Source organism: Podarcis vaucheri (genome assembly GCF_965113315.1).
Source record: "Podarcis vaucheri genome assembly, chromosome: 4".
NCBI classification, from domain to species: domain Eukaryota; kingdom Metazoa; phylum Chordata; class Lepidosauria; order Squamata; family Lacertidae; genus Podarcis; species Podarcis vaucheri.
Window position 1 is genome coordinate 2,380,018 of NC_138762.1, and position 27,820 is coordinate 2,407,837.

The 27,820-nt window shown below is 49.5% G+C and overlaps 1 protein-coding gene and 1 long non-coding RNA gene across 6 annotated transcripts in view; one reads left to right on the plus strand and one right to left on the minus strand.

Moving 5' to 3' along the window:
- The window catches only part of LOC309530325 (uncharacterized protein), a 97,591-nt gene extending 84,832 nt beyond the window's left edge, over positions 1 to 12,759 (minus strand). The window contains exons 1-4 of one of the 5 annotated variants that reach the window (XM_082219162.1): positions 12,605 to 12,759; positions 11,232 to 11,724; positions 10,910 to 11,038; positions 7,416 to 7,542 (exon numbers count right to left, since the gene is read on the minus strand). In XM_082219162.1, the coding sequence (XP_082075288.1) occupies positions 7,416 to 7,542; positions 10,910 to 11,038; positions 11,232 to 11,633 (658 nt within the window). In that variant the 5' untranslated portion in view covers positions 11,634 to 11,724; positions 12,605 to 12,759. The other 4 variants (XM_082219157.1, XM_082219163.1, XR_014218749.1 and 1 more) reach the window with 4 other exon arrangements.
- A 4,335-nt stretch (positions 12,760 to 17,094) lies between these two features.
- Positions 17,095 to 24,846, plus strand: LOC309530651. Its single transcript, XR_014218813.1, has 2 exons — positions 17,095 to 17,933; positions 24,505 to 24,846. It is a non-coding gene; the product is annotated as an uncharacterized lncRNA (long non-coding RNA).
- Positions 24,847 to 27,820: the final 2,974 nt, after the last annotated feature.

Sequence of the window (27,820 nt, forward strand, 5' to 3'; positions counted from 1 at the left end):
TAACATCTCCTCTTACAAGTATCTCTGGCAAAAGGGGTGGGAAACCTATCACTGGCCGAGGCCACACCATCTGAATAAGCCCGGCAAAAGTATGCAAAATGAGGTGGGGGTATTCATAGAATGCTCCAACTACCGCACAATTGCACTCATTTCACACGCTAGCAAGGTTGTGCTGAAAATTCTACAAGGCAGGCTTAAGCAGTATGTGGACCGAGAACTCGCAGAAGTGCAAGCTGGATTTAGGAGGGGCAGAGGAACCAGAGACCAAATTGCAAACATGCGCTGGATTATGGAGAAAGCTAGAGAGTTCCAGAAAGACACCTACTTCTGCTTCATTGACAGGCAAAAGCCTTTGACTGTGTCGACCACAGCAAATTATGGCAGGTTCTTAAAGAAATGGGAGTGCCTGATCACCTCATCTGTCTCCTGAGAAATCTCTATGTGGGACAAGAAGCTACAGTTAGAACTGGATATGGAACAACTGATTGGTTCCAAATTGGGAAAGGAGTACAACAAGGCTGTATATTGTCTCCGTGCTTATTTAACTTATATGCAGAATTCATCATGCGAAAGGCTGGGCTGGATGAATCCCAAGCCGGAATTAAGATTGCCGGAAGAAATATCAACAACCTCAGATATGCAGATGACACAACCTTGATGGCAGAAAGTGAGGAGGAATTAAAGAACCTTTTAATGAGGGTGAAGGAGGAGAGCGCAAAATATGGTCTGAAGCTCAACATCAAAAAAACGAAGATCATGGTCACTGGTCCCATCACCTCCTGGCAAATAGAAGAGGAAGAAATGGAGGCAGTGAGAGATTTTACCTTCTTGGGCTCCATGATCACTGCAGATGGTGACAGCAGCCACGAAATTAAAAGACGCTTGCTCCTTGGGAGAAAAGCAATGACAAACCTAGACAGCATCTTAAAAAGCAGAGACATCACCTTGCCAACAAAGGTCCGTATAGTTAAAGCTATGTCTTTCCCAGTAGTGATGTATGGAAGTAAGAGCTGGAGGATAAAGAAGGCTGATCGCTGAAGCATTGATGCTTTTGAATTATGGTGTTGGAGGAGACTTGAGAGTCCCATGGACTGCAAGAAGATCAAACCTCTCCATTCTTAAGGAAATCAGCCCTGAGCGCTCACTGGAAGGACAGATCGTGAAGCTGAGGCTCCAAGACTTTGGTCACCTCATGAGAAGAGAAGACTCCCTGGAAAAGCCTCTGATGTTGGGAAATATGGAGGGCACAAGGAGAAGGGGACGACAGAGGACGAGGTGGTGGGACAGCGTTCTTGAAGCTACAAACATGAGTTTGACCAAACTGGGGGAGGCAGTGGAAGACAGAAGTGCCTGGCGTGCTCTGGTCCATGGAGTCATGAAGAGTCGGACACGACTAAATGACTAAACAACAACAACAACATTCATAGAAAGCCAAAGAGAAACCATCAGGGTCATACCAAGCTCATCTTACTCACTAGGGATGTTGAGTGCAGTGCAAAGTGGGAAGGAAATGTGTGTATTTTCCAAAGCTACCCCATTGCTTCAGACTCAGATACTGAGTCTACTGCTGTTGCTGAAAGTGAGGTGAGTTCCACTGATACAGTGAAGGATGTGCGCCTGATGCGCAGATCTGAGACAGCTACCACCAGGTATGCTCGTGAGTTTGCTAACACAGCTGTTGCAGATTTAGCTGTGACTACTAGCTCGACACGGACACGGGTGGCGCTGTGGGTAAAAGCCTCAGTGCCTAGGGCTTGCCGATCGAAAGGTCGGCGGTTCGAATCCCCGCGGCGGGGTGCGCTCCCGCTGCTCGGTCCCAGCGCCTGCCAACCTAGCAGTTCGAAAGCACCCCCGGGTGCAAGTAGATAAATAGGTACCGCTTACCAGCGGGAAGATAAACGGCGTTCCGTGTGCTGCGCTGGCTCGCCAGATGCAGCTTTGTCACGCTAGCCACGTGACCCGGAAGTGTCTCCGGACAGCGCTGGCCCCCGGCCTCTTGAGTGAGATGGGCGCACAAACCCCAGAGTCTGTCAAGACTGGCCCGTTCGGGCAGGGGTACCTTTACCTTTACCTTTACTAGCTCGACACAGGTCTTGGAACCCAAAGTCTTGAAAGGGCACAGGGTTTGTCCTCAAAGGATAGAAAACCACGCAGAAGGCTGTAAGGGTGGACACAGTTTCCTCAGAGAGGAACGAGGCTAGGGTTTGAGTCCTGACGAAGCAAGGTGTGAAACTTCTTGATAGTCAGGAGAGCTACGATGCCAAGACTAGTCAGAAGTGCCAGATGGTAAGGCCCAAGGCCAGGCCAGTTGCAGGTAGTTCCAAGGGTGGAACGGGTGATACAGGGGTATACTGTGTGTATGACATCTGTATGGTTGTTGCAGTTACACTGATGATTACAGCACGGAACACGAATCAGGGGAGAATGTTAGGATTCTTGCTCCGTGCTTGCAGTCATGGGATTGTTTTATGTCACATTACGGTGTATGTTTTCATTCCACATAGTGGGAAGTGACGGAGACCGGATGTTGGTATTACAATGTTCCATGATGTGGGACTATTCTCCTTTGTTCTTTCTCTCTTTGCTGTCTGGTGAGAAAGAGGAAGGCGCTGAGTCAGAAAGCTCCGGGTGTTTTATATGTAAATAAATAGTTTAGCCAAAAAGCTCTGCTACTGAGTTTGTTAAGCAGTGTGATGGCCTGGGATTCGGACTCGGAGGCTGAACCTGAGGAATCCCAGCCTGCACAGGAGTCCCCACCTCCAGGACCAGCTGAGCCGGGGCTGGGGCATGAGCCTGAACGGTCCTTATCCGTGCCGGATCCTCAGGAGCAGGCATCAGCTGAGTCTGCTCTGGCTCCGGAGGTGATGGAGGACCCACTGCCTGCAGGTGCTCCACTCTCAGCCCCGTCAGAGGAAGCTGGGGAACCCTCCAGCCTCTCCTGAGCTGCAGAGGCTCAGGGCAGAGAGGCGGAGGGAACTAAGTTCTCGCAGGAGGAGTGCAGGCCAGGAGAGGTGAGTCACCTGTGGACTGGGGCCGCCCTATGCCTTGGGGCAGATAAATGCCAGCCAGCCCCAGTCCCAAGCCTTAGTTCCTGACCTCACCTGACTCCCTGCCTTGACCCGCTTCAGCTTTGATGGACAGCCTCCATACCGCACCCTCGACCTTGGACTAGACTCGGACCTCGCCACACGGTAACCCCCCGGGACCAGCACCAGCAAACTGCTAACACTCTGCTGTTTCTAAGCGTGCTAATACCTTTTGGTATCAGTCGCTGTGATGTTCGGCTGGAGAAAGCTTTTGAAGCTCCCGAACAACTGACCAGGAGGGAGAGAACATGTCAGTTGGGCATGTGTCTCTATCGGAGTCCTACTTGCGCGTAGGATGATCCTGACACCCCTGACAGTTAAGTCCAGTCGCGAATGACTCTGGAGTTGCGGCGCTCATCTCGCTTTATTGGCCAAGGGAGCCGGCGTACAGCTTCCGGGTCATGTGGCCAGCATGACTAAGCCACTTCTGGTGAAACCAGAGCAGCACACAGAAACACTGTTTACCTTCCTGCTGCAGCGGTACCTATTTATCTACTTGCACTTTGACGTGCTTTCGAACTGCTAGGATGGCAGGAGCAGGGACTGAGCAACAGGAGCTCAATCCATCGCACGGATTTGAACCGCCAACCTACCGATTGGCAAGCCCTCTCGGCTCAGTGGTTTAGACCACAGCGCCAGCCATGTCCCCATAAAACAGTAGTGGGTGGTAATTCAACTAAATTACGCTAGTGGAAAGATTAGCACCCTCCTTCCTCCTGATGCACCATGTGCCAGCCAACCTCTGTTCCATTCTGATGCACCATGTGCCAGCCAACCTCTGATCCATTCTTAAGGACTCTGTTCTGGTTTTGATCTTTTTTTGTGTGGTGGTTGCTGCTTTTAGAATCAAGCGGTGTATAAATTTTATGAACTGAAGTAAAAGACAATGTTGGTGATGCCTGCTTGACCCCAGTACGCATTGCTAAGCTGGGGAATTGTGTTGCAAAATGGAGGGAAGTGCACATTTTGAAGGCTTTGGGTGCGTCTGCCTTCCAATGACCAGCTATACTTCCTGGCCCATCCTCCAAACTTAGCTGGGGGGTTGTGCTCCACCCCCCATGTCATTCCCTGCAGGATCCAATGAGATGACATTAGGGGAATCCCTGCTCCCCTCCCCCCAGGAGATGGGATAGGTTAGGGGAAACCCTACCTTTTTGGCCAAGGGCCTGACTCCCCTCCCAAATTCGTCCCTGCAAACTCAGCTACATTTATTTATTTTATTTTTAATAGTTTGATAATAGTTTTCAGTTTTAATATTTAATGCGGTATTGTTTTAACGTTCAATTGGGAGCCGCCCAGAGTGGCTGGGGAAAGCCAGCCAGATGGGTGAGATATAAATAATAAATTATTATCATCATCATTAGATTGGCAAAGAAAAAATGATTGATATGCACTGTATGTGCAATATACCATTGTGCCACTGGATGGTGCAGTGGAGTCCTGATTTTCTCTACCTGTTTTCAGTGTTTGAATTTACAACACCTTTAACTGAAGCGCTTCTTTGATGTATCCAGACTCTAGATCCAGCCAGTTTAGAAACCATACTTCTGTGACCCCATGACTGACGGTGGTCGTCGGAGGGTGGTGGGGGTGGGTGGCAGAAAATGTTGACCCTGTGGGCGACAGCTGGGAGAAAAGTTTTCCATTTTGGGAAAGGGATGAAAAGGAAAGAAGACCAAAGGGAGAACAATATCGTGGTTCTCAAATAAAAAAATATTCCCCAAGACAACAGTGGGAGAGACACTGAGCGGAGACCTTCGGAATAACAAAATATATATATATTTAATCAGGGGGGGGGGAATAGTCTAACAGAAAAAAACATGGGTGCACAAAAGAAACCACCCAAACTAAAAGGGAGACCACCCAAGGAGATTCCAATATAGCAGAGATCCTGGTGGAATTAGGAAAAGATTTACAAAATAACACCAAAAAGGTGGGCAAATTGACAATAGAAATCAAAACACTATCCAGGAAAACTAATGGTATGGAAAAACCAGTCCAAGCTTTAGAGGAGACAGTTAAGAGAAAGAAAGAAGAGAATTGAGAAATGAAAAGGGATCAAGATAGAATGAAAACAGAGCTAGCCACAGTAAGAGAAACTCAGGAGGATATAATCAATAATATTGCACTTCTGGAATTAAAACAAAACGACACAACACTACGTTTGAAAGGCATTTCAGAACATCGGAATAAACAAATCGGAGTTAAAAGGAACCATGGAAAGAGAGGATAGAAAGTCAAGGAATGCTTCCTGATTTTTTGTTAATTATTTAAATTCTGGGGAAGGAAAGATTTTTTGTTTTTTTATAGTTTCTAGCTCGTTTTTTCCTATTTCACAGGATAGGACACATACCAATGGCTTCAAGGTGTTTTTTTTTTAAAAAAAACCAAGACTGACTAATCATGTGGAATAACTTTTTGACAGCAAGAGCTGTTAGTGGATTATACTCCCTTGGGAGTGCTGGAATTTCCATCCTTTGAGGTTTTCAAGTGAATTAGGATGGTCATCTGTCATTGATGCTTTACTTGCTATGCCTGCATCACATGGGGTGGAATAGATTGCACCAGGGTTCACTTCCAGCTCCACAATTCTACAATTCCGTGATTCTCCCCTGTATGAATTCTTTGATGGGAAGTGCGATGGGAGCTATCAGCGAAGCTCTTTCCACATTCCACACACTTAGAGAGTTTCTCCCCTCTATGAATTCTTTGATGAGAAGTGAGATGGCCACTATGACTGAAGCTCTTTCCACATTCCACACACTGATAGGGTTTCTCCCCTGTATGAATTCTCTGATGCCTAGTGAGGTCGGAGCTCTTCCTGAAGCTCTTTCCACATTCCACGCACTGATAGGGCTTCTCCCCTGAATGAATTCTTTGATGTTTAGTGAGATCGGGGCTTCTACTAAAGCTCTTTCCACATTCCACACACTGATAGGGTTTCTCCCCTGTATGAATTCTTTGATGGGAAGTGAGATCGGAGCTGCTACTGAAGCTCTTTCCACATTCCATGCACTGATAGGGTTTCTCCCCTGTATGAATTCTCTGATGCCTAGTGAGATCGGAGCTCGTCCTGAATCTCTTTCCACATTCCACGCACTGATAGGGTTTCTCCCCTGTATGAATTCTTTGATGGGAAGTGAGAGAGAAGTTCTGACTGAAACTCTTTCCACATTCCACACAGTGATAGGGTTTCTCCCCTGTATGAATTCTTTGATGGGAAATGAGAGAGGAGCTCTGACTGAAGCTCTTTCCACATTCCAAGCACCGATAGGGTTTCTTTCCAAAGAAATTTCGTTGATGGGAAGTGGAATGGGAGCTCTGACTCCAGCTCTTTCCACACTCCAAATATTTACGTGCCTTCTCCACTCTGCAGATTGTGTTGTGGTCACCTTTGTTCCTGCCTTCCAATTCATCACAATCTGCAATGGAGAGAAAAAGGGATTAGAGCCTCAGGAACAAATGGAGCCACCAGTTATGGAATAATGCTCATTAAATTTGTTGTAGAGAAGGCAGTGTTCATTACCTTTGTTATTTGTAATAAACCAATATATTTATTATTGGATTCTAATCAATGGTTGAATGTTGCTTTGTTTGAAGTAAGTTACTCATTTTAATTTTTTTGTACTTTTTACATTAGATTATATTGTTGTTATTATTACTGTTTCATGTTTATACTGTAGCACCTCAGGTTACGTAACCCTCTGGTTATGTAAAGTCAGCTTATGAAAGCGGCAAATCCATGCGCATGCGCAGAACAGTGATCCCCGGGTTGCGAAAATCTGGCCGGACCTCCGGAACGGACCCTATTTGAAACCAGAGGTACCACTGTATATGTGTTGGAAGCTTCCCAGATTGGCTGGAGTAACCCAACCAGATGGTCAGGGTATAAATAAAAATTATTATTATTGTTATCACTGCTACTACTACCCGAGATTCAATCAGCCTGGCTCTTCTCTGGGGCAGATGTTGTTTGGCCCAGTCATGGCATCCCCTCCATCTCCAATGCCATTTCTCTCTTTGGTCAACCCAAGACTGACAGCAGCAAAAACAAAAACAGAAAACCTGACAGAAGCTACTTATCTTTCCTAACAACTCTGAAGCTGACATTTAAGATGCCTGGGCAGTTCAGATCAGCCCAACTGTGGTTGAAGGAGGCAGAACTGGAGGAAGATTGTTCACAGAAAAAACTGTAATTTACTATTTCATGTGGGGGTGTTAGGTTCCAGGTGTTGTAGGGGGCGCTGTGAAAATATATGTGGTTTGTCATCACATAGAGGTATTTTTTTAATTTCCTGGCAGATAGGACGATCCCACACGGAGGCTTACCAAGAGAGGCCACGATCCCACGATTCTCCTCCATGACGTCCTTATGCACAGCTCTCTGGTCAGGATCCAGCAATGCCCACTCCTCGTCCGTGAAATGAACAGCGACATCTTCAAAGCACACTGGATCCTAAGAGAAAAAGGGAAATGTCCTCCTCTGAGACAGCAGAAATATGATCTGCTACACAATGCTCTGTTGTTTCCTTCTTGTTATTCCGCTTATTATGCTGTGTTATTTCATAAGATATTTATTAAGATTTTTAAAATATTACAATAAAAATGAAAAAATAACAAAAATACAAAATAAAAATAGTTAAAAACACACAGATTTTCCATAACTTATTTTCCTTTAGCTTGTTTCCCGGACCTCCTCATACCTCCCTTTTTTGTATTCCACTTCAATCTGTTGGTTCAGCAAATCCTTCCCCTCTTTAATTATCCTAATCCTTGATCTTAAAAGTAATAGCATTAGATTTTTACCTATTTATAACCCTTTTTTCATATTCCCTTAGAGCATTACAGCTGGAAACCACTTAATTACTATCCAACATCATCCTAACATTCATTAATTTTACAGTATTTCTGTAGATAATCTTTGAATTTCTTCCAATCTTCTTCCGCCGTCTCTTTCCCCTGGTCTCGGATTCTGCCAGTCATTTCCGCCAGTTCCATGCAGTCCATCACCTTCATCTGCCATTCTTCCAAAGTGGGTAAATCTTGTGTCTTCCAATACTTTGCAATGAGTATTCTTGCTGCTGTTGTAGCATACATAAAAAAAGTTCTGTCCTTCTTTGGCACCAATTGGCCAACTATGCCTAGCAGAAAGGCCTCTGGTTTCTTCAGGAAGGTATATTTAAATACCTTTTTCAGTTCATTATATATCATTTCCCAGAAAGCCTTAATTCTTGGGCACGTCCACCAAAGGTGAAAGAATGTACCTTCAGTTTCTTTACATTTCCAGCATTTATTATCGGGCAAATGATAGATTTTTGCAAGCTTGACTGGGGTCATGTACCACCTGTATATCATTTTCATAATATTCTCTCTTAAGGTATTACATGCCGTGAACTTCATACCTGTGGTCCATAACTGTTCCCAGTCAGCAAACATAATATGATGTCCAACATCTTGTGCCCATTTAATCATAGCAGATTTCACCGTTTCATCCTGAGTATTCCATTTCAACAGCAAGTTATACATTCTTGACAAATTCTTAGTTTTGGGTTCTAACAGTTCTGTTTCTAGTTTGATTTTTCCACCTGGAAGCCGATTTTCTTGTCCAAATTATATGCCTCCATTATCTGATAATAATGAAGCCAATCTCTCACTTTGTTTTTTAATTTCTCGAAACTCAGCAATTTCAATTTGTCTCCTTCTTGTTCCAAAATTTCCCAATATTTCGGCCATTTGGCCTCCATATTGAGCCTTTTCAGAGCTTTCGCTTCCATCGGTGACAACCACTTTGGGGTTTTGTTTTCCAATAAATCCTTGTATCTTATCCAAACATTAAACAATGCTTTCCTGACAATATGATTTTTAAATGCTTTATGTGCTTGGACCTTATCATACCATAAATATGCATGCCATCCAAATACGTTGTTAAAACCTTCTAAATCCAAAATGTCTGTATTTTCAAGAAATAGCCATTTTTTCAACCAGCAAAAAGCTGCTGATTCATAATAAAGTTTAAAGTCTGGCAGGGCAAATCCACCCCTTTCCTTTGCATCAGTTAATATCTTAAATTTTATTCTGGGCTTCTTGCCCTGCCAGACAAACCTAGAAATATCTCTCTGCCACTTCTTGAAACAGTCCATCTTGTCCTCAATTTGAAATGTCTGAAACAAAAACAGCATTCTAGGCAATACATTCATTTTTATCACAGCAATACGACCCAACAGTGAAAGCTTCAAATTTGACCAGAATTCTAAATCTTTTTTCACTTCCGTCCAACATTTTTCATAATTATCTTTAAATAAGTTCCCATTTTTGGCTGTCATATTAATCCCCAGGTATTTCACTTTCTTAACCACTGTCAGGCCTGTCTCATTCTGAAACCTCTCTCTTTCAATCAGTGTTAAATTTTTCTATAAAACCTTAGTTTTTAGCTTGTTCGGTTTAAATCCTGCCACTTGACCAAATTCTTGAATTAATTCTAAAACCCTTTTAGTACTAGATTCTGGCTCCTGTAACGTCAATACTAAGTCATCTGCAAATGCTCTCAATTTATACTGTTTGGCTCCGACCTATGCTGTGTTATTTCAATAGGATTGCTTTGTGCATGTTTTAATTATGGGCACCTATTTTAACGCTTTAATTGAATTCTTTTATTCTGCATTTTAACTATGGGTATTCGTCTTTGTGCAAATAGTTGGTACTCCACCTTGTGGTTTTCAAGTCATTCTGCCTACGCAAGCATTCCAGTTTCCCCGATGGAAGAATCCACTTTCTCCTCTCCTCGTGAGTTGTTCTGGGGAGGTTCCCTCCCAATGCCCCAGAGCCAAATTCAAGGGGTTCATGGGGGCATGGAGAGGGGGAGGAGTGGGGGGGCAGGCCCCATTATGCAGCGGATGGCACTGGTTAGGTGAATCCATGCCACTATTTGTTCTCACCTGTCCAATGCTTAGAAGCCTATTTTAGCATTCAGTGATGAATATAGAAATACAAGAAGCCTAGTTTGAATGGCCATCTGTCTTGGATGATCTAGCTGAGACTCCTGCAATGCAGGGGGTGGGACTTGATGACCCTTTGGGTCCCTTTCAACTCTAGGATTCCATGAAAACTGCAAATACAGATGAATCCTACTGGCGATATTCAGAAGGCTGGTGTCACAGAGTTATACGGGTAGGAAATCCCACACTTCACAGCTGGAATTTACTCTTTATCAGCAAAAAGACGATGTTCACAGACTTGGCTGAGTTTCAGGCCTCATGAGAACAACAACTCATTCCCTAAGCGTCTTCCTCAACTAAACCAGTTGCCGAGAGTGAAGGGCCCTGGCTCCCCACAGCTTTCCAAGTCCCCTCCTCTCTGGGGTTTCTGGCAAGCGATCCAACAATGCGCCAGAGTGCAGCCTGACTTTGCTCCTCCATTGTAAGCCATCTGCTGGATCTGAGAGATAAGCAGGGAGGGTGGCTTCTGGGAGTAGGAGAGGGAGCCCCCGGTGGCTCCTCCTTCTCCTGACTCACCTCTGCCTCTCGACCTCCCTCCTCCCACTCGCCTCCTTCCTCTTCTGCCTCTGATTCTAGACTGCATTCTGCCAGAGTCTCCCAGCTCACTAAGCCCTGTTGCCCCTTCAGCTTCTGACACCTCCTCTTCCCAGGCTTCTCCTCTTCTCCCTCTGACCGCTCATCCTTCCTCCACCTCCACTCCTTGGGCTCTGAGCCATCTTCCCTTCCTGGTTCCCCGGCTGCTTCCTCCCACCATTCCTCTGTGCCCAACCAGTCCATGACATTGCTCCATCCCTCGGCCTCTGTCCCCACAAGGCAGCTTCCCCTGACCTGATCTGGTTCCACAGCCGCTGCTTCCCTTCTGCCCCCATGAAAAGATAAATATGGAGGTCTTGTTGGCTTCATTCTTTCATCTGCCTCACAGGAATCCAGGTCCATTTCTCCAAAATGATCCCTTTTCTGAAAGGACAACAAGGATTCAAAACAGTAAATGAATGGTGAGAAATATAAGAAAGAGAACGACAAAGACAGATACTTTAAGGGTGTTAGATCTCATTCCCAGAAAAAGGATGGGCCATCAGCAGACCAATTTTGATTGTTCTCTGTCCTGTTTGGAGCCCCTTGGGAGTATCCAGGGGAAAGTCTCTCTCACCTGCTTTCTGTCCTCTGCCTGACTCAGGAGGAAACCTTCGGCCAGGGCCACCGCCTGGGAACTGGTCTCCGCTCCACACTCCCTCACCCAGCTCTCCATCTCCGGGGGAAGGACAGTCAGGAACTGCTCCAAGATCACCAGGTCCAGCATCTCAGCTTTCGTGTGCCTTTCTGGCTTCAGCCACTGATGGCAAAAGTGGTAGAGTCGGCTGCAAACCTCTCGGGGTCCTTTGGCCTCCTGGCAGCAGAACTGCCTCACCTGCTGGCTCTGCCCCTCTGAGCGGAGGGTGTCCTCCTCACCCAGGATCTTCTGCCCAGAGTTTTCCCAGAATCCCCCACTGCTCCCAGTTTGGATGGCATGGCCTCTTCCTGCTCTAGGACCAGCTGAGTCTCGCTCATCCATCTGTGCTCTCAGGAAGCCTCTGAGAGATTGGAAGGAACCCTTTGGTCTTCTGCCAAGTTCTGTCTGTCTGAATAAGAAGTTCTAGCAAATCCTACAAAGCAAATACATTGTTCTGTTACAAAAGTTGTACAGTATCAGGAGAAGAAAAAGGTTCCCTGAGCAAGCATGGATGAGTCTTGCTGGGAACCAGGGTAGGACTGCACCACAGCCCAGACTCTGAGCTATCTTTCTAAAAAGGAGGAGGAGATGTAGGCCTCTAGAAGGGAGATTGTGGAAATGTGGAGGCAAGCGAAGAGATTAATGCGAGGCAAATCAGCCTGGTTGCTCCTTCCTTCCAGTCAATGCATGAAGTCAGAACTGATTGACAAGGGAGTCATTGGTGCCTCGTGAAAAATGACTAGGTGTGTTGAGTCCGAATCTCCTTTCTTGTAGCTTGAAGCCATGGGTTGGAATCCTACCCCCCCCCCCAGGTGACGTGGCTCTCCCGTCTCCTCTCTGTCTCCTCCTCTCCAACTCAACATACCCAGCTCCTCCTAAAGCTTGGCTTGATCTGCTTGGCTGGCCTCCTCTGCCAATAAGGAGAAAGAAAGAAGGGAAACAAAGGAAGAGGTTTGGGAGCAACCATTCATACGTGGTTCCTCGGTTGTGCCATGACGCTGACCCGTGTCACACGCAGCAGAAGTCCTACTGATAGCCTTATTTAAAGAAGCTAGATTTCTATCTGCTAGATTTCCCAGGGGGCTCTGAATAATTTATTTTCTGAAAGGGGGGGGCGGTAACCTCTTCCCCTCCCCCCCACAAAAGATCTAAAGGAAGGAGACAGTTCCTGCCACCTCGCCCCTCCCTGGCAGGACCCCCTGCTCCCAGAGTCTTCTCCCCCCCCCACATGAGCCACCCTCCCCTGCTGCATCTCCGGGACCCCCCCCTTCTCCCCACTGCACCCTGGGGGGGGGGAGGAGGAAGAGACTCACCAGATCCCCTTGGAAGAGAGCAAGGCAGCCTTTGCAGCAGAGGAAAGCAACCCCCCCCCCACTTGCAGGAAGGGGAGGGAGGGGCTTTTCCTCTGGAGGACCTGGCCCCCCCTTACTTCCTGTCCTCTCTAGGAATGCAGCTCGGTTCCCTTTAACCCTTGCAAGGCCGAGTCCCCCCTGCTCAGTCCACTCTGCCTTTTCTCTCCTGCCTTGCACAATCCCAGAGATGCTCCTTTTGAGGGGACGCTCTTGCTTGGTCTGTGATCCGCTCCCTCCCTTGGCCAGAAACTGGAGGAAGAGGTTGCAGGGAAAAGGGGGCTGCAGGAAGCAAGGAACCTCCTCCTAGACTGGGAGGGAGCCCCAAGGGTCATCTATTCCAGCCCCCCTGCAAGGCAGGAATCTCAGCCACAGCATCCAGCCTCTGCTTAGAAACCTCCAAGGAAGGAGAGTCCGCCATCTCCCAAGGGATTCTGCTGCTCTTCCCTGGCTTGAGAGCAGTACATGTGAAAAGGATCTAGGAGTCTTGGTTGACCACAAACTTGACATGAGCCAACAGTGTGACGCGGCAGCTAAAAAAGCCAATGCAATTCTGGGCTGCATCAATAGGAGTATAGCATCTAGATCAAGGGAAGTAATAGTGCCACTGTATTCTGCTCTGGTCAGACCTCACCTGGAGTACTGTGTCCAGTTCTGGGCACCACAATTCAAGAAGGACACTGACAAACTGGAACGTGTCCAGAGGAGGGCAACCAAAATGGTCAAAGGCCTGGAAACGATGCCTTATGAGGAACGGCTAAGGGAGCTGGGCATGTTTAGCCTGGAGAAGAGGAGGTTAAGGGGTGATATGATAGCCATGTTCAAATATATAAAAGGATGTCACATAGAGGAGGGAGAAAGGTTGTTTTCTGCTGCTCCAGAGAAGCGGACACGGAGCAATGGATCCAAACTACAAGAAAGAAGATTCCACCTAAACATTAGGAAGAACTTCCTGACAGTAAGAGCTGTTCGACAGTGGAATTTGCTGCCAAGGAGTGTGGTGGAGTCTCCCCCTTTGGAGGTCTTTAAGCAGAGGCTTGACAACCGTATGTCAGGAGTGCTCTGATGGTGTTTCCTGCTTGGCAGGGGGTTGGACTCGATGGCCCTTATGGTCTCTTCCAACTCTATGATTCTATGATTCTATATTTTTGGAATTCTGGATCTAATTTTTTACTTTTCCATCCAACTTAATATTGAAAGCTGGGGTTTCCTCGTTCCTCCAATTGACTGTCATTCGGAAGGTTGGCTCAACTTTAATACGTGAAGAGGGGAGCCAGTAAAGAAATCAGTTATCTTCCTCTGATGAAAAACCTCTCGTAAAAGCTGAGTGGGAGGATTTACAAGGTCATCTGACTGTTGAACTTGGCCACTCGATCTACTAGGAGTAGGCCCCTGAGCAGGGGAGGACCCCTTTTCCAAAAGAGTTTGGTGGGCCACCCAGTTTGGTCCAGCTTTCTCGTCTGAGGTTTGGTCTCTCTGTAGCCTGCTACTGGTCTTTTGGGCTACTTTATTTATGTGGCCTGTTGGATCTTCAATCAGTTCCATCACTGGTCTTGCTGTTGAATCCATAATACTCCGCAATGAGGGATAAGGCTGGGCAAGTGGGCTATTTGGGAAGGTTGGCAAATGCACCTCTTCTCTTGATTGGTCAGTGCTATATAATGGCTCCAGGTCTGGCATCAATGAATGTGTAGAAGGGGATTTTTCCTGTTGTGTGCTGCTTTCTTCAGGTATGTTTATCGAGGGACGGTCATGTAAATCTATTAAGAGCACTGAGGGTTGTTCTGGTTGGAGGGAAGGACTGGTAATTGCTTCTTGGGATTGTATCTTATCCTCCATTACTGACATACGTTTAGCATTAGATATTTCGAGATCCATATGATCTGGTTCTTCTAGGATGTCATGTTCGCTGTACGTGGGTGTTCTGGTGCTGAGCTTCCTAATAAGCTGGGTTTTAAGCGATTCCAGCCTATTAATAATTTCTTTTTGTTCCACCACTGGTAAATCTGCAAAGGAGGCAATAAGTTCAATCTCTTCTGGTGGTGTCAGGCCACTTTCCGAATTGTTATAATTCTTTGCTAGAGGAGTGGGGGCCACATGACTCTTTTCCTGGGGTAGAACACCCACTCCGGTGTCCACTGATGGATCGGGTTTAGCAGATTTTGAGCCCTCTTTGGTTATTGCCTCCAACAGTAGGGGTTTAGGCGTAGGGTCTATAAAGGCTCTCGTTGGAGTTATCCCACAGCGAAACAAAAATGCTTTCCTTCGTAATATGATGGTGGGAATTTTTGTGGATTGGAACGCAAGCAGGACTCTGGGATTTATGGTGATGGACAAGGGGGAGGACTGCACAAAGATCAATTTGTGTTGCCTCCATATTTAAAAGCACCTTTAGGAGTTCCTTGGCACTGCCCAGAGTTCTCCATCTTGGGTCTCCATTTTGTATAGTTAGGCTCACTTTCCTTGGTGTTAAAGTCAAGGATTGATGACCTAATTGAAGATTAAGGTTGTATTTAAATTTGTCAGTACGTTTGTTATTTAAGGACAAACTCCTCGTCCCCTTCCTCTCTTCAAAGGACTTAACACCGGCTGACGCTGGAGAAGCAGTAACTAGCTTTTGTTGGAGGCTATGCAGCTGGGACGAAAGATAATCTAGTCTTTTGATTATACAGTGCAAGGTTTTGATTATTAAATGGGACTGTTCAAATGTCATATGGTTGGCCGTGCCAAGGGCCAATTCCTCCTTCTGAGGAGAGACTACACTCTTACTGTTGGTCACATTGCTTGTTATTTGTGGTATAATTTGCTCTTCGTCTTTAAGTGCTGACACGCAATCAATCAGAGGGTTAAAACGATTCTGAGTTTCTACCGTGTAGGAACAATCCAGTAGATTACTCCCTTCTTTAAAGTGACATGGTTCAACCCTTGTTTGCTTTGATCTCGGAAAGGGAACGGGGACTGTCTCCTCAGAATCTCTAAGACGTTTCCCATATCCCATAGTTCAGATATCGAAAAGAGGGGGGATAGTATTTTAACGTCAACTCAGGTGATAAATATTTTCTTCGAGCCTACCAGCACTTGCAGTGGGGTTATATTTCACTGCCTGTACATATGAAAGTCAGCGTCTTCACCTTCACCCTCACAGGCCGGCTAATGATTTAAAAGTCCACCCGACAGCTCCCGGAGTCCTTTACTGATAAAAGTTGGCAGATATTATCAAAGGGTGAGCCTTTTTATCAGGGTAATTTGATCATTAGCGCTCCTACTCACGCAGCAGAGACTCAGTTGAGACTTGACCCGGCGCCATCTTCCAATAGGTCAAAGATAATGATCATACACCCAACTCCCTTCAGTTCGTCTCCATTTGTTCCTGAGGCTCTAATCCCTTTTTGTCTCCATTGCAGATTGTGATGAATTGGAAATCAACAACAAAGGTGACCATGATAAAATCCCCAGGGAGGAGAAGCCATGTAAAAATTTGGAGTATGGAGAGAGCTGCAGTCAGAGCTCCCATTCCACTTCCCATCAGCAAACTCTCATTGGAAAGAAACACTATCAGTGCATGGAATGTGGAAAGAGCTTTAGTCAGAGCTCCGATCTCACTAAGCATCACAGAATTCATACAGGGGAGAAACCCTATCAGTGTGTGGAATGTGGAAAGAGCTTCAGGAAGAGCTCCTCTCTCACTAAACATCAAAGAATTCATACAGGGGAGAAACCCTATCAGTGTGTGGAATGTGGAAAGAGCTTCAGGAAGAGCTACGATCTCACTAGGCATCAGAGAATTCATACAGGGGAGAAACCCTATCAGTGTGTGGAATGTGGAAAGAGCTTCAGTCGGAGCAGCAAACTCACATTCCATCAGAGAATTCATACAGGGGAGAAACCCTATCAGTGTGTGGAATGTGGAAAGAGCTTCAGTCAGAGTGGCCATCTCACTTCCCATCAAAGAATTCATACAGGGGAGAAACCCTATCAGTGTGTGGAATGTGGAAAGAGCTTCAGGAATAGCTACGATCTCACTAGGCATCAGAGGATTCATACAGGGGAGAAACCTTATCAGTGTATGGAATGTGGAAAGAGCTTCAGTACGAGCTCTGATCTCACCTGCCACCAGAGAATTCATACAGGGGAGAAACCCTATCAGTGTGTGCAATGTGGAAAGAGCTTCAGTCATAGTAGCCATCTCACTTCTCATCAAAGAATTCATACAGGGGAGAAACCATATCAGTGTGTGGAATGTGGAAAAAGCTTCAGTCGGAGCAGCAAACTCACATTCCATCAGAGAATTCATACAGGGGAGAAACCCTATCAGTGTGTGGAATGAGGAAAGAGCTTCAGTCAGAGCAGCAAACTCACATTCCATCAAAGAATTCATACAGGGGAGAAACCCCATCAGTGTGTGGAATGTGGAAAGAGCTTCAGTAGGAGTACCGATCTCACTTCCCATCAGTCCTTTCTGATCGACTTTCCAAGACTTTAGCTTGCAAGCTCTTTGCTTTGATCTATTTACAAAAGCGGAAGGTGGACTTCCTGTTTGAGCCTCCCCGCTTCAGTGCCAAATTAGGTCTTTTTTCCCTTTAAAAACTTCCAATTTATTCTACTCACAGGTAGTTGCTTTTAAAATCAAATTGTCCACAGGAAAAAGTCAGCGCTCTCCAGCAACGGCTGTGCGGCTTCGCTCCGTGGAAAAAGCAGTCAATTCACAGCACCGCACCACTCACCCCACTTCACTCCGGAGCCCCAAAATCAGGTTTCCCCGCGAGTAGGGCGGGTGCGAAAGGTGCCCGCCGAATCCCACGTTCACAGGCTTCACCCGCCTGTGATTTTTGAGGGGTCTCCACCTTCGCCGTGACGGCCAGACCCGGTTCCCACAGAGCAAATTCCTCCTAGTCAGAGGAATTCCGCCATTACCGATGGTGCTAACCCGGAAGTCCTTGGCTGATTAACATCTAATTCCCTTTGAAAATGTGGTGGGGAGGGGGGTTACAGATGTGGATTTTGTATTTTTATATTGTGTTTTTATGTTGTAACCGTCCTGGGACCTGTGGGTGTAGAGAATAGGAGCCAACACTTAGAGGCTGAGGGGTCTTTGCCCCCCCCAATAAGATATTTGAGGGGCCACCCCCCCAGTTGATAGGCATTGCCCTTCCAATTGTGTGCATGCATCATGTGATTGTCAAGACGGGCCTTACCTGGCGCCCACCAATATTTTATTCAAGTTGGCACCACTGGGTTGGGTGGTATACAAATTAAATAAATACATGAATTGCCTTCCTTTGCACATGTTACAGTTTGTTCATATCTGTCAGGGGTTCAGGAGCAGAGACGCAGAGAAGGGAGGAAGCAGAGAGCGAGGGGGAGGAATCCGAAGGGAAAATGAGTGATGATGACGACCCGAGATCTCCAAGCCTAAGCAGTGAGTCAGAGGACTCCCAAAAGGGAGCCCCAGTGAGCAGAGCAAGGGGGGGATCCGGGGGGACACCCCAGGAGGAAGGGAACAGAGGAGATTCAGAGAGTAGCAGCTGGAAGTCGGGACCCACGCTCAAGACTGAGAGCAGCAGGGAGGAAGGTAGCCAGGCATCGGGTTCCGGAGGCTGTCAGCAGGAGGGAGGGCACGAGTCAGGGGTGGTCACGCCCTCCTCAGAGAGCGAGGCAACGGTTAAGAGGAAAGTAGAGAGTTGGGCGCGCGCGCCAAGTTCAAATGCAGCGGAAGCTGGAGCAGTAAGCAGCCCGGAGAGTGAGCCAGGTCCTAAAGCCCGCCGCAAGGAGGCAGAAGGATCAGGGGGGTCAGCGTCAGAGGAGAGTAGAAGGGAGGAGGCCCAGGGGGGCAGAAGGACCCAGAGACGTAGGGAGAGGCGAAGGAGGTGGAGCAAGGCTAGGGTATTAAGCTGGTGTGCAAGAGGCGGGGACTCAGACGGGTCTTCGCCGACCTAGGGCAGAAGGTGTAGAGCTGCACGCTGCAGTTCGGAAATGAAACCTGTAACTTAATAAAGACTCTTATAAAGTGAACGCTGGCGGACTTGGTCCTATGTGAGCTGGGACTGGGTGGCAGCCCTGACAGTAAGACCCGTCTCACAAAAGCTTCGGACACCTGATATCTCGCAGCGGAGAGAGAGGCAGCTGGAGGAGGGGATCGGTGTTTGGGAGCAAGCTCACGACGGTTAGCAGAGATGACGGAAGCAGAGAAAGTTGCAGCGCTGCAACAGGCAGTTACCCAATTGAACGCGGAGGTACTGGCATCCAAGAAGAGGGAGGAGGATGCGGCAGCCGCCTACAGAGATCTCCACGCCAGGTTTGAAGCATGGGTTAAACACGGGCAGCCAGGACCCAGACCGGAGGGGGTTGGGTTGGCACGGAGAGCAGGAGGGCTTGTGGCTCACTTCGATGGGAATTTACAACAGTACCCCAATTTTCGAGCAGACGTAATGTGCGCACTGCAACTGCTGGCAAAAGACTTTAGAGATGAGGAAGAGAAAGTGGGGTTCATACTATCCCATTTGCATGGGGATGCTAAAGCGTGGCTACGCAATTTGTGGAGGGATAAAGATCCGGCGCTTCAGAATGCAGATGCCTTTATCAAAGCGATGGATGCGTGTTTTTTGTCTACTATTGATGTGGATCTTGCCCGACGGGAGATTCATGGACTAAAACAAGGGAGGGCAAGCGTCCGGCAGTACCACGCCCGCTTTTTTGCGCTGGTCAGTGCCTTAGAGTGGGACCGGGATTCGCCCCCTGTCAGAGACCTGTTCTGGGAGGGTCTAAGCTCTGCGGTCAAGGATGAAATTGCAAGGGGGGAGAGGCCCCGAAGCACGCAGGAGGTGGTCCAAAGGGCGCTGACTGTGGGGGTGAGGCTGGAAGAACGTCCATGGTGCAGAGATGAAGGACGTGGAGGGCGCGAAGCAGCGAGAAGTTTCTCTTTCGTTCCAAGAGAAGCAGCGCGTGCGCAATCCACACCTCCGCCAGGAGGGGGAGGGGAACCGATGGAGGTTGGAGGTGCAAGGGCTCAGTCAGCAGCCAGAGCCCAAGCACCGACAGCAGTGAAAGCGAAGCCTCCTAGAGGGAACAGGAAGTGTTACATCTGCGAGGATCCAGGCCATTTGGCGAAAGAGTGTCCCCGGAGGCTCCACAAGCACACTGCAGCCTCAGCAATGGTGACTGCAGCAACGCAGCAAGGAGAACCACAGCAGGGAAACGACGATGTCTGGCTGGAGACAGAGGCACTGGGGCCCAGCCAGACGCATCAGTGAAGCAGTCCCCAGCGATCTTGCAACCCACGGACCCCCTCCCACCCAAACCAGTAGTGCAGCTCACAGCATCTCTCCAGCTACCCGATGGCGTCACTATCGAAGTGCCGCTTTCCGTGGATTCTGGAAGCAACGCAGACTTTATAGCGCAGGATTTTGTGGAGCAGCACGCTATACAGCTACTGCCTGCCACTCTGCCCCTGCAAGTCGTCACAGTGGATGGCAGAGAGTTGCTAGGGGGGCAGGTGGTGAAGCAGACGCCACCGATGGTGATGCGCCTTGGCAACCACAGGGAAGTCATCAGTTTTAATGTCACCCAACTGTCGGACACGCCCATTGTGTTGGGCATGAGTTGGCTGGACAGGCACAGTCCGACACTGGCTTGGTACCAGAGACAGCTGATCTTCGGCTCCTCTTATTGCGCAGAACACTGCATCCTGCCCAGACAGGAGGGAGAGGAGGAGGAATCACAACTGCAGTTGGGAACGTTGCAAGCAGTCCCCCACAAATACGCAGACTTTCTGGAGGTCTTCTGCGAGAAAGAGGCTGACAAGCTACCACCGCACAGGCAATATGACTGCAAGATTGACCTCCTACCAGGGGCGACGCTGCCGAAAGGGAAGCTGTATTCCATGTCTGAGGACGAATTACAGGAACTCAAACAGTTCATAGATCACAATTTGCAGCGCGGTTTCATCCGGGAGTCCAGGGCAGTAGGGGGCAGTCCTGTTTTCTTCGTGAAGAAGAAAGACACGCCCCAAAAAAGACTGGTGGTGGATTTTCGCCTCTTAAACAAGATGACCAAGCCTTCGGATTTCCCCATGCCCAGGATTGACGACCTACTAGCGACGGTGCGCAAGGGACGCGTGTTCACCAAGTTGGACCTGCGAGGTGCGTACAATCTCATCCGCATGAGGGAGGGCGATGAGTGGAAGACAGCCATGTTCACGCCTCTGGGCACCTACGAATACAGAGTGATGCCGTTTGGATTGCAAAACGGTTCTCACTGTTTCCAAGCTTTCATGCATCATGTGTTGGCGGGACTCCTTTACAAGAAGTGCGTCTGCTTTCTGGATGACATCCTGATATTCTCCGAATCGCAGCAAGCCCATGACCAAGATGTTCGGGAGGTGCTGAAGAGGCTGCAGCAGCATAGACTGTACGCCAAACTGGAGAAGTGCCAGTTCGACACGACGGAGGTGGATTTCTTGGGTTACAAGTTGTCGGACAAGGGGCTAGCCATGGACAGCGCCAAGGTTCGCGCGGTGTTGGATTGGAAGAGCCCGCGCAACCGGAAGGAGGTCCAGCGGTTTGTCGGCTTCGCCAACTTCTATCGCAAGTTTATCAAGGGGTTCGCGATGCAGACGGCGGCCATTACGGACACGCTAAGCTCCAAGAAAAAGAAATTCATCTGGACGGAGCAGGCGGAGCAGTCCTTTCAGGCACTCAAGCGTCTCTTCGCGTCGGAAGAGCAACTGCTGCATATCGACCCCAGCAGACCGATGCGGGTAGAGACAGACGCGTCCGATAGAGCAGTGGGAGCGGTCCTGCTGCAAAGGGACCCACAGGGGGTCTGGAGGCCGGGAGCGTTCTACTCCAGAAAGCTCAGCAAGTCGGAGCAGAACTACACCATCTGGGACAGGGAGTTGCTGGCCATTCATGCAGCTTTCAAGGCGTGGAGGCACTTCCTGATCGGCGCCAAGCACACGGTGCAGGTCTGCACGGATCACAAGAATCTGGAGCACTGGCGCACGGCTCAGTTCCTGAACCAGAGGCAGATACGTTGGGCGGAGTTCTTTGCTGACTTCAATTTCCGAATAGAGTACGTCCCAGGCGACACCAACGTCATGGCGGATGCACTGTCCCGCAAACCGCAATACCTCGAAGAGGCGACGCCAGCGGCAGCCATGCACATCTTCGCGCCAACAGCGTGGGCGTGCGCTTCAGCCACAGTAGACCTGGATGCGGTGCGGCGGGCGTTGCAGGACGACTCCTTCGCGCAGGCGAAGATGGCAGAGGTGCACAAGGGCACGGCGAAGGGCAACGAGTTCCAGATACGAGACGGCTTGCTCTTACGTAAAGGGGCCATCTACGTGCCGGGAGACGAACTTCGCGCCAGGGTACTGCAGCAGCTGCACGACGCACCCACGGCCGGGCACTTTGGCACGGAAAAAACGGTGGAATTAGTCGCAAGGGACTTTTGGTGGCCCAGACTGAGAGGGGAAGTCGCGGACTACGTTGCGAGGTGCGACACCTGCCAGAGGGCCAAACCGGTGCACAAACCACCGGCGGGACTGCTGGAACCGCTGCAAACGCCGTTTGAACCGTGGGAGAGAGTGGCCTTGGACTTTGTTACGGATCTACCCAGCTCGAGAGGCAAGACAGCTGTACTAGTGGTGGTGGACTTGTTCACCAAGATGGCACATTTCATTCCGTGTGCGAAGGTGGCCACGGCGGAACAAACCGCCAAACTGTTCATAGATCACGTGTTCAAAGTGCATGGTCTGCCGCGGTCTATCCTGTCCGACCGCGGGCGCCAGTTCGTCTCGAATTTCTGGCAGAAGCTGATGAGTTTTCTAAATGTCAAGGTCGATCTGACATCAGCAAGACACCCGCAGACCAACGGGCAAGCAGAGAGGGTCAATGCCATCATGCAGCAGTACCTGAGATGCTATGCCAATCAACAACCTGCGACCTGGGTGGATTACCTGCCGCTCGCCGAGTTCGCTTACAACAACACGAAGCACGTGTCCACAGGGGTGACGCCGTTCTTCGCCAACAATGGGAGGAATCCCAGAACCTTCCCGGGACGGGAGAGAGTGGGGGACGGAGAACCACAGACGGCGGACGCGTTCGCGTCAGAGTTGCAGGCGGTACACGATCAACTCAGACGGCAGCTGGAGCTAGCTAAGCACGCCTACAAGGTGCAAGCTGACAAGCACAGGCGGGTTGGCGAAGAGATCCAAGTGGGAGACTGGGTCTGGTTGGCAGCCCACGCAGTGCCGACCAGGTCACTAGCCAAGAAGAAGTTGGGGCACAAGCAAATTGGTCCGTACCAAGTCGAAGCACAGATCAACCCGGTAGCCTTCCGACTGGCGCTGCCGGAGGGTTCCAGAATGCATCCGGTGTTCCACAGGTCGGTGCTCACTCCCTACAAGGCACCTCACAGATTCCAGGAGCCAGGGACGGCACCGAGTCCGTTCCGGGAGCGGACGGAGACGCGAGGGGTGACGCAGCAAGACCCCATCAACGAGGTCACGGAGATTTTGGACTCCAGATGGGGGGAAGAGGGAGTCGAATACCTCCTAGCCAGAGAGGGCACCCGGGCCAGCGCCAATAGCTGGGTGCCAGACTACGCTTTGGAGGAACCCCTGCTCAAGGACGAGTTTCATGCCCTTTTCCCACACAGACCCATGCCAGCGAGCTTTTTCGACGACTGGCTGTTCACGCCCACACTTTCTTCCAGCACGTTCCATGGATTCGACTCGGACGGGGAACCCGCACTGAGCACCCGTTCCCCAGAAGGATCGCCGGCGGGTTCGGCGTCAGACACCTCGTATTGGTGGGACGATCGACCGGAGGAGCAATGGCGCCGGAAGTGGCTGGAGATGCCAGGTCGAGCGACCGACGCAGAGACTGACATGGACGTGTTCGGGGAGGACCTTGGGTTCGAGCACGGCGGTACAGAGATGGAAGCGGAACAGGTCAACGTCGGCGACCGCGAGGAGGAAGACTCGGAGGTCTTCAGTTGGCGGCCAACCACAGGGAGCGAACTGTATCCGGCATTCCCTCCCGTGATGATGGAGCACCCAGCACCCACACCTGAAAGCGGGGAGGGGGGAAGGGGGGGCTTCGAGGGGGGGATGGATGTCAGGGGTTCAGGAGCAGAGACGCAGAGAAGGGAGGAAGCAGAGAGCGAGGGGGAGGAATCCGAAGGGAAAATGAGTGATGATGACGACCCGAGATCTCCAAGCCTAAGCAGTGAGTCAGAGGACTCCCAAAAGGGAGCCCCAGTGAGCAGAGCAAGGGGGGGATCCGGGGGGACACCCCAGGAGGAAGGGAACAGAGGAGATTCAGAGAGTAGCAGCTGGAAGTCGGGACCCACGCTCAAGACTGAGAGCAGCAGGGAGGAAGGTAGCCAGGCATCGGGTTCCGGAGGCTGTCAGCAGGAGGGAGGGCACGAGTCAGGGGTGGTCACGCCCTCCTCAGAGAGCGAGGCAACGGTTAAGAGGAAAGTAGAGAGTTGGGCGCGCGCGCCAAGTTCAAATGCAGCGGAAGCTGGAGCAGTAAGCAGCCCGGAGAGTGAGCCAGGTCCTAAAGCCCGCCGCAAGGAGGCAGAAGGATCAGGGGGGTCAGCGTCAGAGGAGAGTAGAAGGGAGGAGGCCCAGGGGGGCAGAAGGACCCAGAGACGTAGGGAGAGGCGAAGGAGGTGGAGCAAGGCTAGGGTATTAAGCTGGTGTGCAAGAGGCGGGGACTCAGACGGGTCTTCGCCGACCTAGGGCAGAAGGTGTAGAGCTGCACGCTGCAGTTCGGAAATGAAACCTGTAACTTAATAAAGACTCTTATAAAGTGAACGCTGGCGGACTTGGTCCTATGTGAGCTGGGACTGGGTGGCAGCCCTGACAATATCCTTATTTATTATCATTTTTAAAATTTATGTGCCCTTCATCTGAGGATGTCACAATATAAACATACAGGATGAAAGCATGGCTTTCTCAAAAACAAGTCAAGCCAGAGAAATCTCTCCTCCCCTTTTTTTTTTGATGGAGTTACAAACTTCATTGATCAGGGCACTGCTGTGGAAATAGTGCATCTTGATTTCAGTAAGGATTTTGACGAAGTCCCCCGTGATATTTTTGCAAGGAAGCTGGTAAAATGTGGGCTGAATGAGGTAACTGTTAGGTGGATTTGACTGACCGAACCCAAAGAGGACTCCTTCATGGTTCCTCATCATCCTGGGAGAAGTGACAAGATGGGTGCTGCAGGGTTCTGTCCTGGGCCCGTTGTTGTTCAACGTCTTTATAAATGACTTGGATGAAGGAACTGGGGCTGCTCATCACATCTGCAGACAACACCAAACGGGGATGACCAGTATCTTGGGCAAGGTTGAGGTGCTGATGACCAGGTCCTTTGTGGCCAGCATGGAGAGGAAGAGGTCCATGAGCTGGTGGAGACTGGGCTCTGTCTTGATGGCGAAGAGGATGGTTATGTTCTCCAGCACAGTCAGTGTGGGAATGTTCAGGAAGGCAGGAGAGGATTTATTATTCATGTTTGTGCATGTTGTATTGACTGATATCAGAAACATATATTGTCACCTCTTCACATTTATATATATATATTCATGTTTATAAGGAGACTGCACTAGAATGCTCCCAAATACATATTCTAAACTCCAAATCAGGTAGAAAGGTAATTAATTAATTAAGTTTGTTTGTTCGCATTCAGTAAGAAGCACTCAGCCTACAGGCACAAGTGAGGGTGATTTAGCCAAGATAAGAGCTTAGAAAGAAAAGAACAGCAAAGCCAGATTCATCATTTTGAATGGGCTTCGTGATGAACATGTTAGGAGAACCAGAGCTTACAGGGTTAATAGCTCACGGAGTGATGTCCTGTCCCTGGTGGTGTGTCACATATGGGGTTCTATGCTTTGTTATGTGAGATGAGTTACTTTCGTTTTTGCTGCCAAAGGAGAGACAGCAATGTCTGCTCACTCTCCCGGACTGCTGATTTATTAGGTAAAGGTAAAGGTAAAGGTACCCCTGCCCAAACGGGCCAGTCTTGACAGACTCTGGGGTTTGTGCGCCCATCTCACATCTAGAGGCCGGGGGCCAGCGCTGTCCGGAGACACTTCCGGGTCACGTGGCCAGCGTGACAAAGCTGCATCTGGCGAGCCAGAGCCGCACACGGAACGCCGTTTACCTTCCCGCTGGTAAGCGGTACCTATTTATCTACTTGCCCCCGAGGGTGCTTTCGAACTGCTAGGTTGGCAGGCGCTGGGACCGAGCAGCGGGAGTGCACCCCGCCGCGGGGATTCGAACCGCCGACCTTTCGATCGGCAAGCCCTAGGCGCTGAGGCTTTAGCCCACAGCGCCACCCGCGTCCCCTGCTGATTTATTATGCCGCTGTAAATAAAGCTTCATAGATTAGGAAGAAGCTGCATACTGAGTGTTTTCTGCATGCCTGAGATTCCTCCACACAGAGCACACACTGCGGATTGCAACACGTCTGGAGCAGAACTGAGGCACAGCTGGTGTGCCGGATGTTATATTTCACAAGTTATGGCTGCATAAGACCACAGAACACCTATCAATGATAGATGCTGAAGATCCGGTCAGTCTTCTCCAGAGAGCTCAGCTCCTCCACACTCTTTCCATGCCTTCCCCCTTTCTCTTCCCTCTTATCATTTATTATGACATTCGTAGCCCACTTTCTTCCCAGGAGCTCAAGGTGGCCTTCATGGTTCTCCCTGCCACCTATTTTTATCTTCTCAGCAGCCCTGCCAAGTAGGATAGGCTGGCCCAAGGTCCACCAGGGAGCTTCATGACTGTGTGGGGATTCGAACCCTGCTCTCCCAGGTCCTCCTAGTCCCGCCCTCCAACTGCTACACCTCTGCCTGGCTCCATCTTGCTTCTCTCCAGCTGCCCAACGCCAGCTCCCCCTTCTCCCCCTTCCTGGGGGTCTCTCTGACTCCAAGGAAGACTCCACCCCCTCCCTCAGGTTCTGCTCCTCTTCTGGGACCCCTTGGGACTTGGAGGTCCCTCCTAGGGGTCTCCTCCCTCTCCAGGAAGGGCAGGGCTCTCCTAAGAAGATGATGCAGAGCAGCCCTTGAACGTCTGGCAATGCTTCTCTTTCCTTTGGGCTGGAGTGTTGGATATAGCAAGGGATATGGCATAGCCGGATAAGGGGCTTCCACCCAGAGCCAAGGCCAAGCAGATGTCTCCAGGAAGCCCACCAGCAACAGCCCACTCCTGTGGCCTGTCCTCTCGCAGGTACCTTCCATGCTAGACTGCCTCTCTAGCTGGAAGCTCTAGACAGCTTCGTCTGATTATAACCAGAGATACTCTCCTCCTCCTCCTGTGAAGAGACGTGACCCCCATTCCAAACTGGCAAGCCTGTTGTCCTTGCTGCATCTTGTGGCTTCCAATTTCACCAACCAATTAAACATTATGAGAATAAGTTCCCATCCATGTTAATAATGACCCAAAGCTCTTCCCTCTCCCTGTTTATTTCATTTGTTTCATGAAATTTATACACTGCTTGACTGCATGAATGAAGGAGCCATGGCTGTAGCTCTTGAACCCAGAGCACTTGGGGCCTCCTTTCTCTCTCTGCCAGACTTTCGTGCTCTGGGCATGCCGCTTCTGTCACCTAGTTTTTGTAAGGGGGTCAAACGTAAGGAAAGGAGGCGGAGATTTGGGGTGTCTCACTGCTCAGAGACGGGTAGTTTGCAAATACACACACACACACTAATTTGTGCCTAATACATAACTAAGCGTGAATGGCATGTTATGTGCTTTAGCAACAGCCCTCCTGTAAATAAGGAAATGCAACCTCTGTTGCTGATTTATGAAAAAAGCAACAAAGGAATCTTCTTGGCTGTCCCATGAGGTCTGTGGGGCCCTTCAAGAAAGAGGAGCCTGACCAATGATGTGGTTGCCAAGATGGGACTGTGCTACGGGGGGCCATCCTCCTGAGCCCGCACCCTTTCCTCCTGAAATGGCTCCCGTATTGCAGAGGCAATGTCATCTTGCACACGTACTGTGAGTTCATGGCTCTGATGAAACTGACCTGTGTGGACACGGGGGCAGAGAGGGCCTACAGTCTCCTGGTTGCTTTTCTAACCCATGTAGAGCGTGTTGCAGTAGTCCAAGCAGGAGATAACTAGAACATGCACCACTCTGGTGAGACCGTCTGGGGGCAGGTAGGGTCTCAG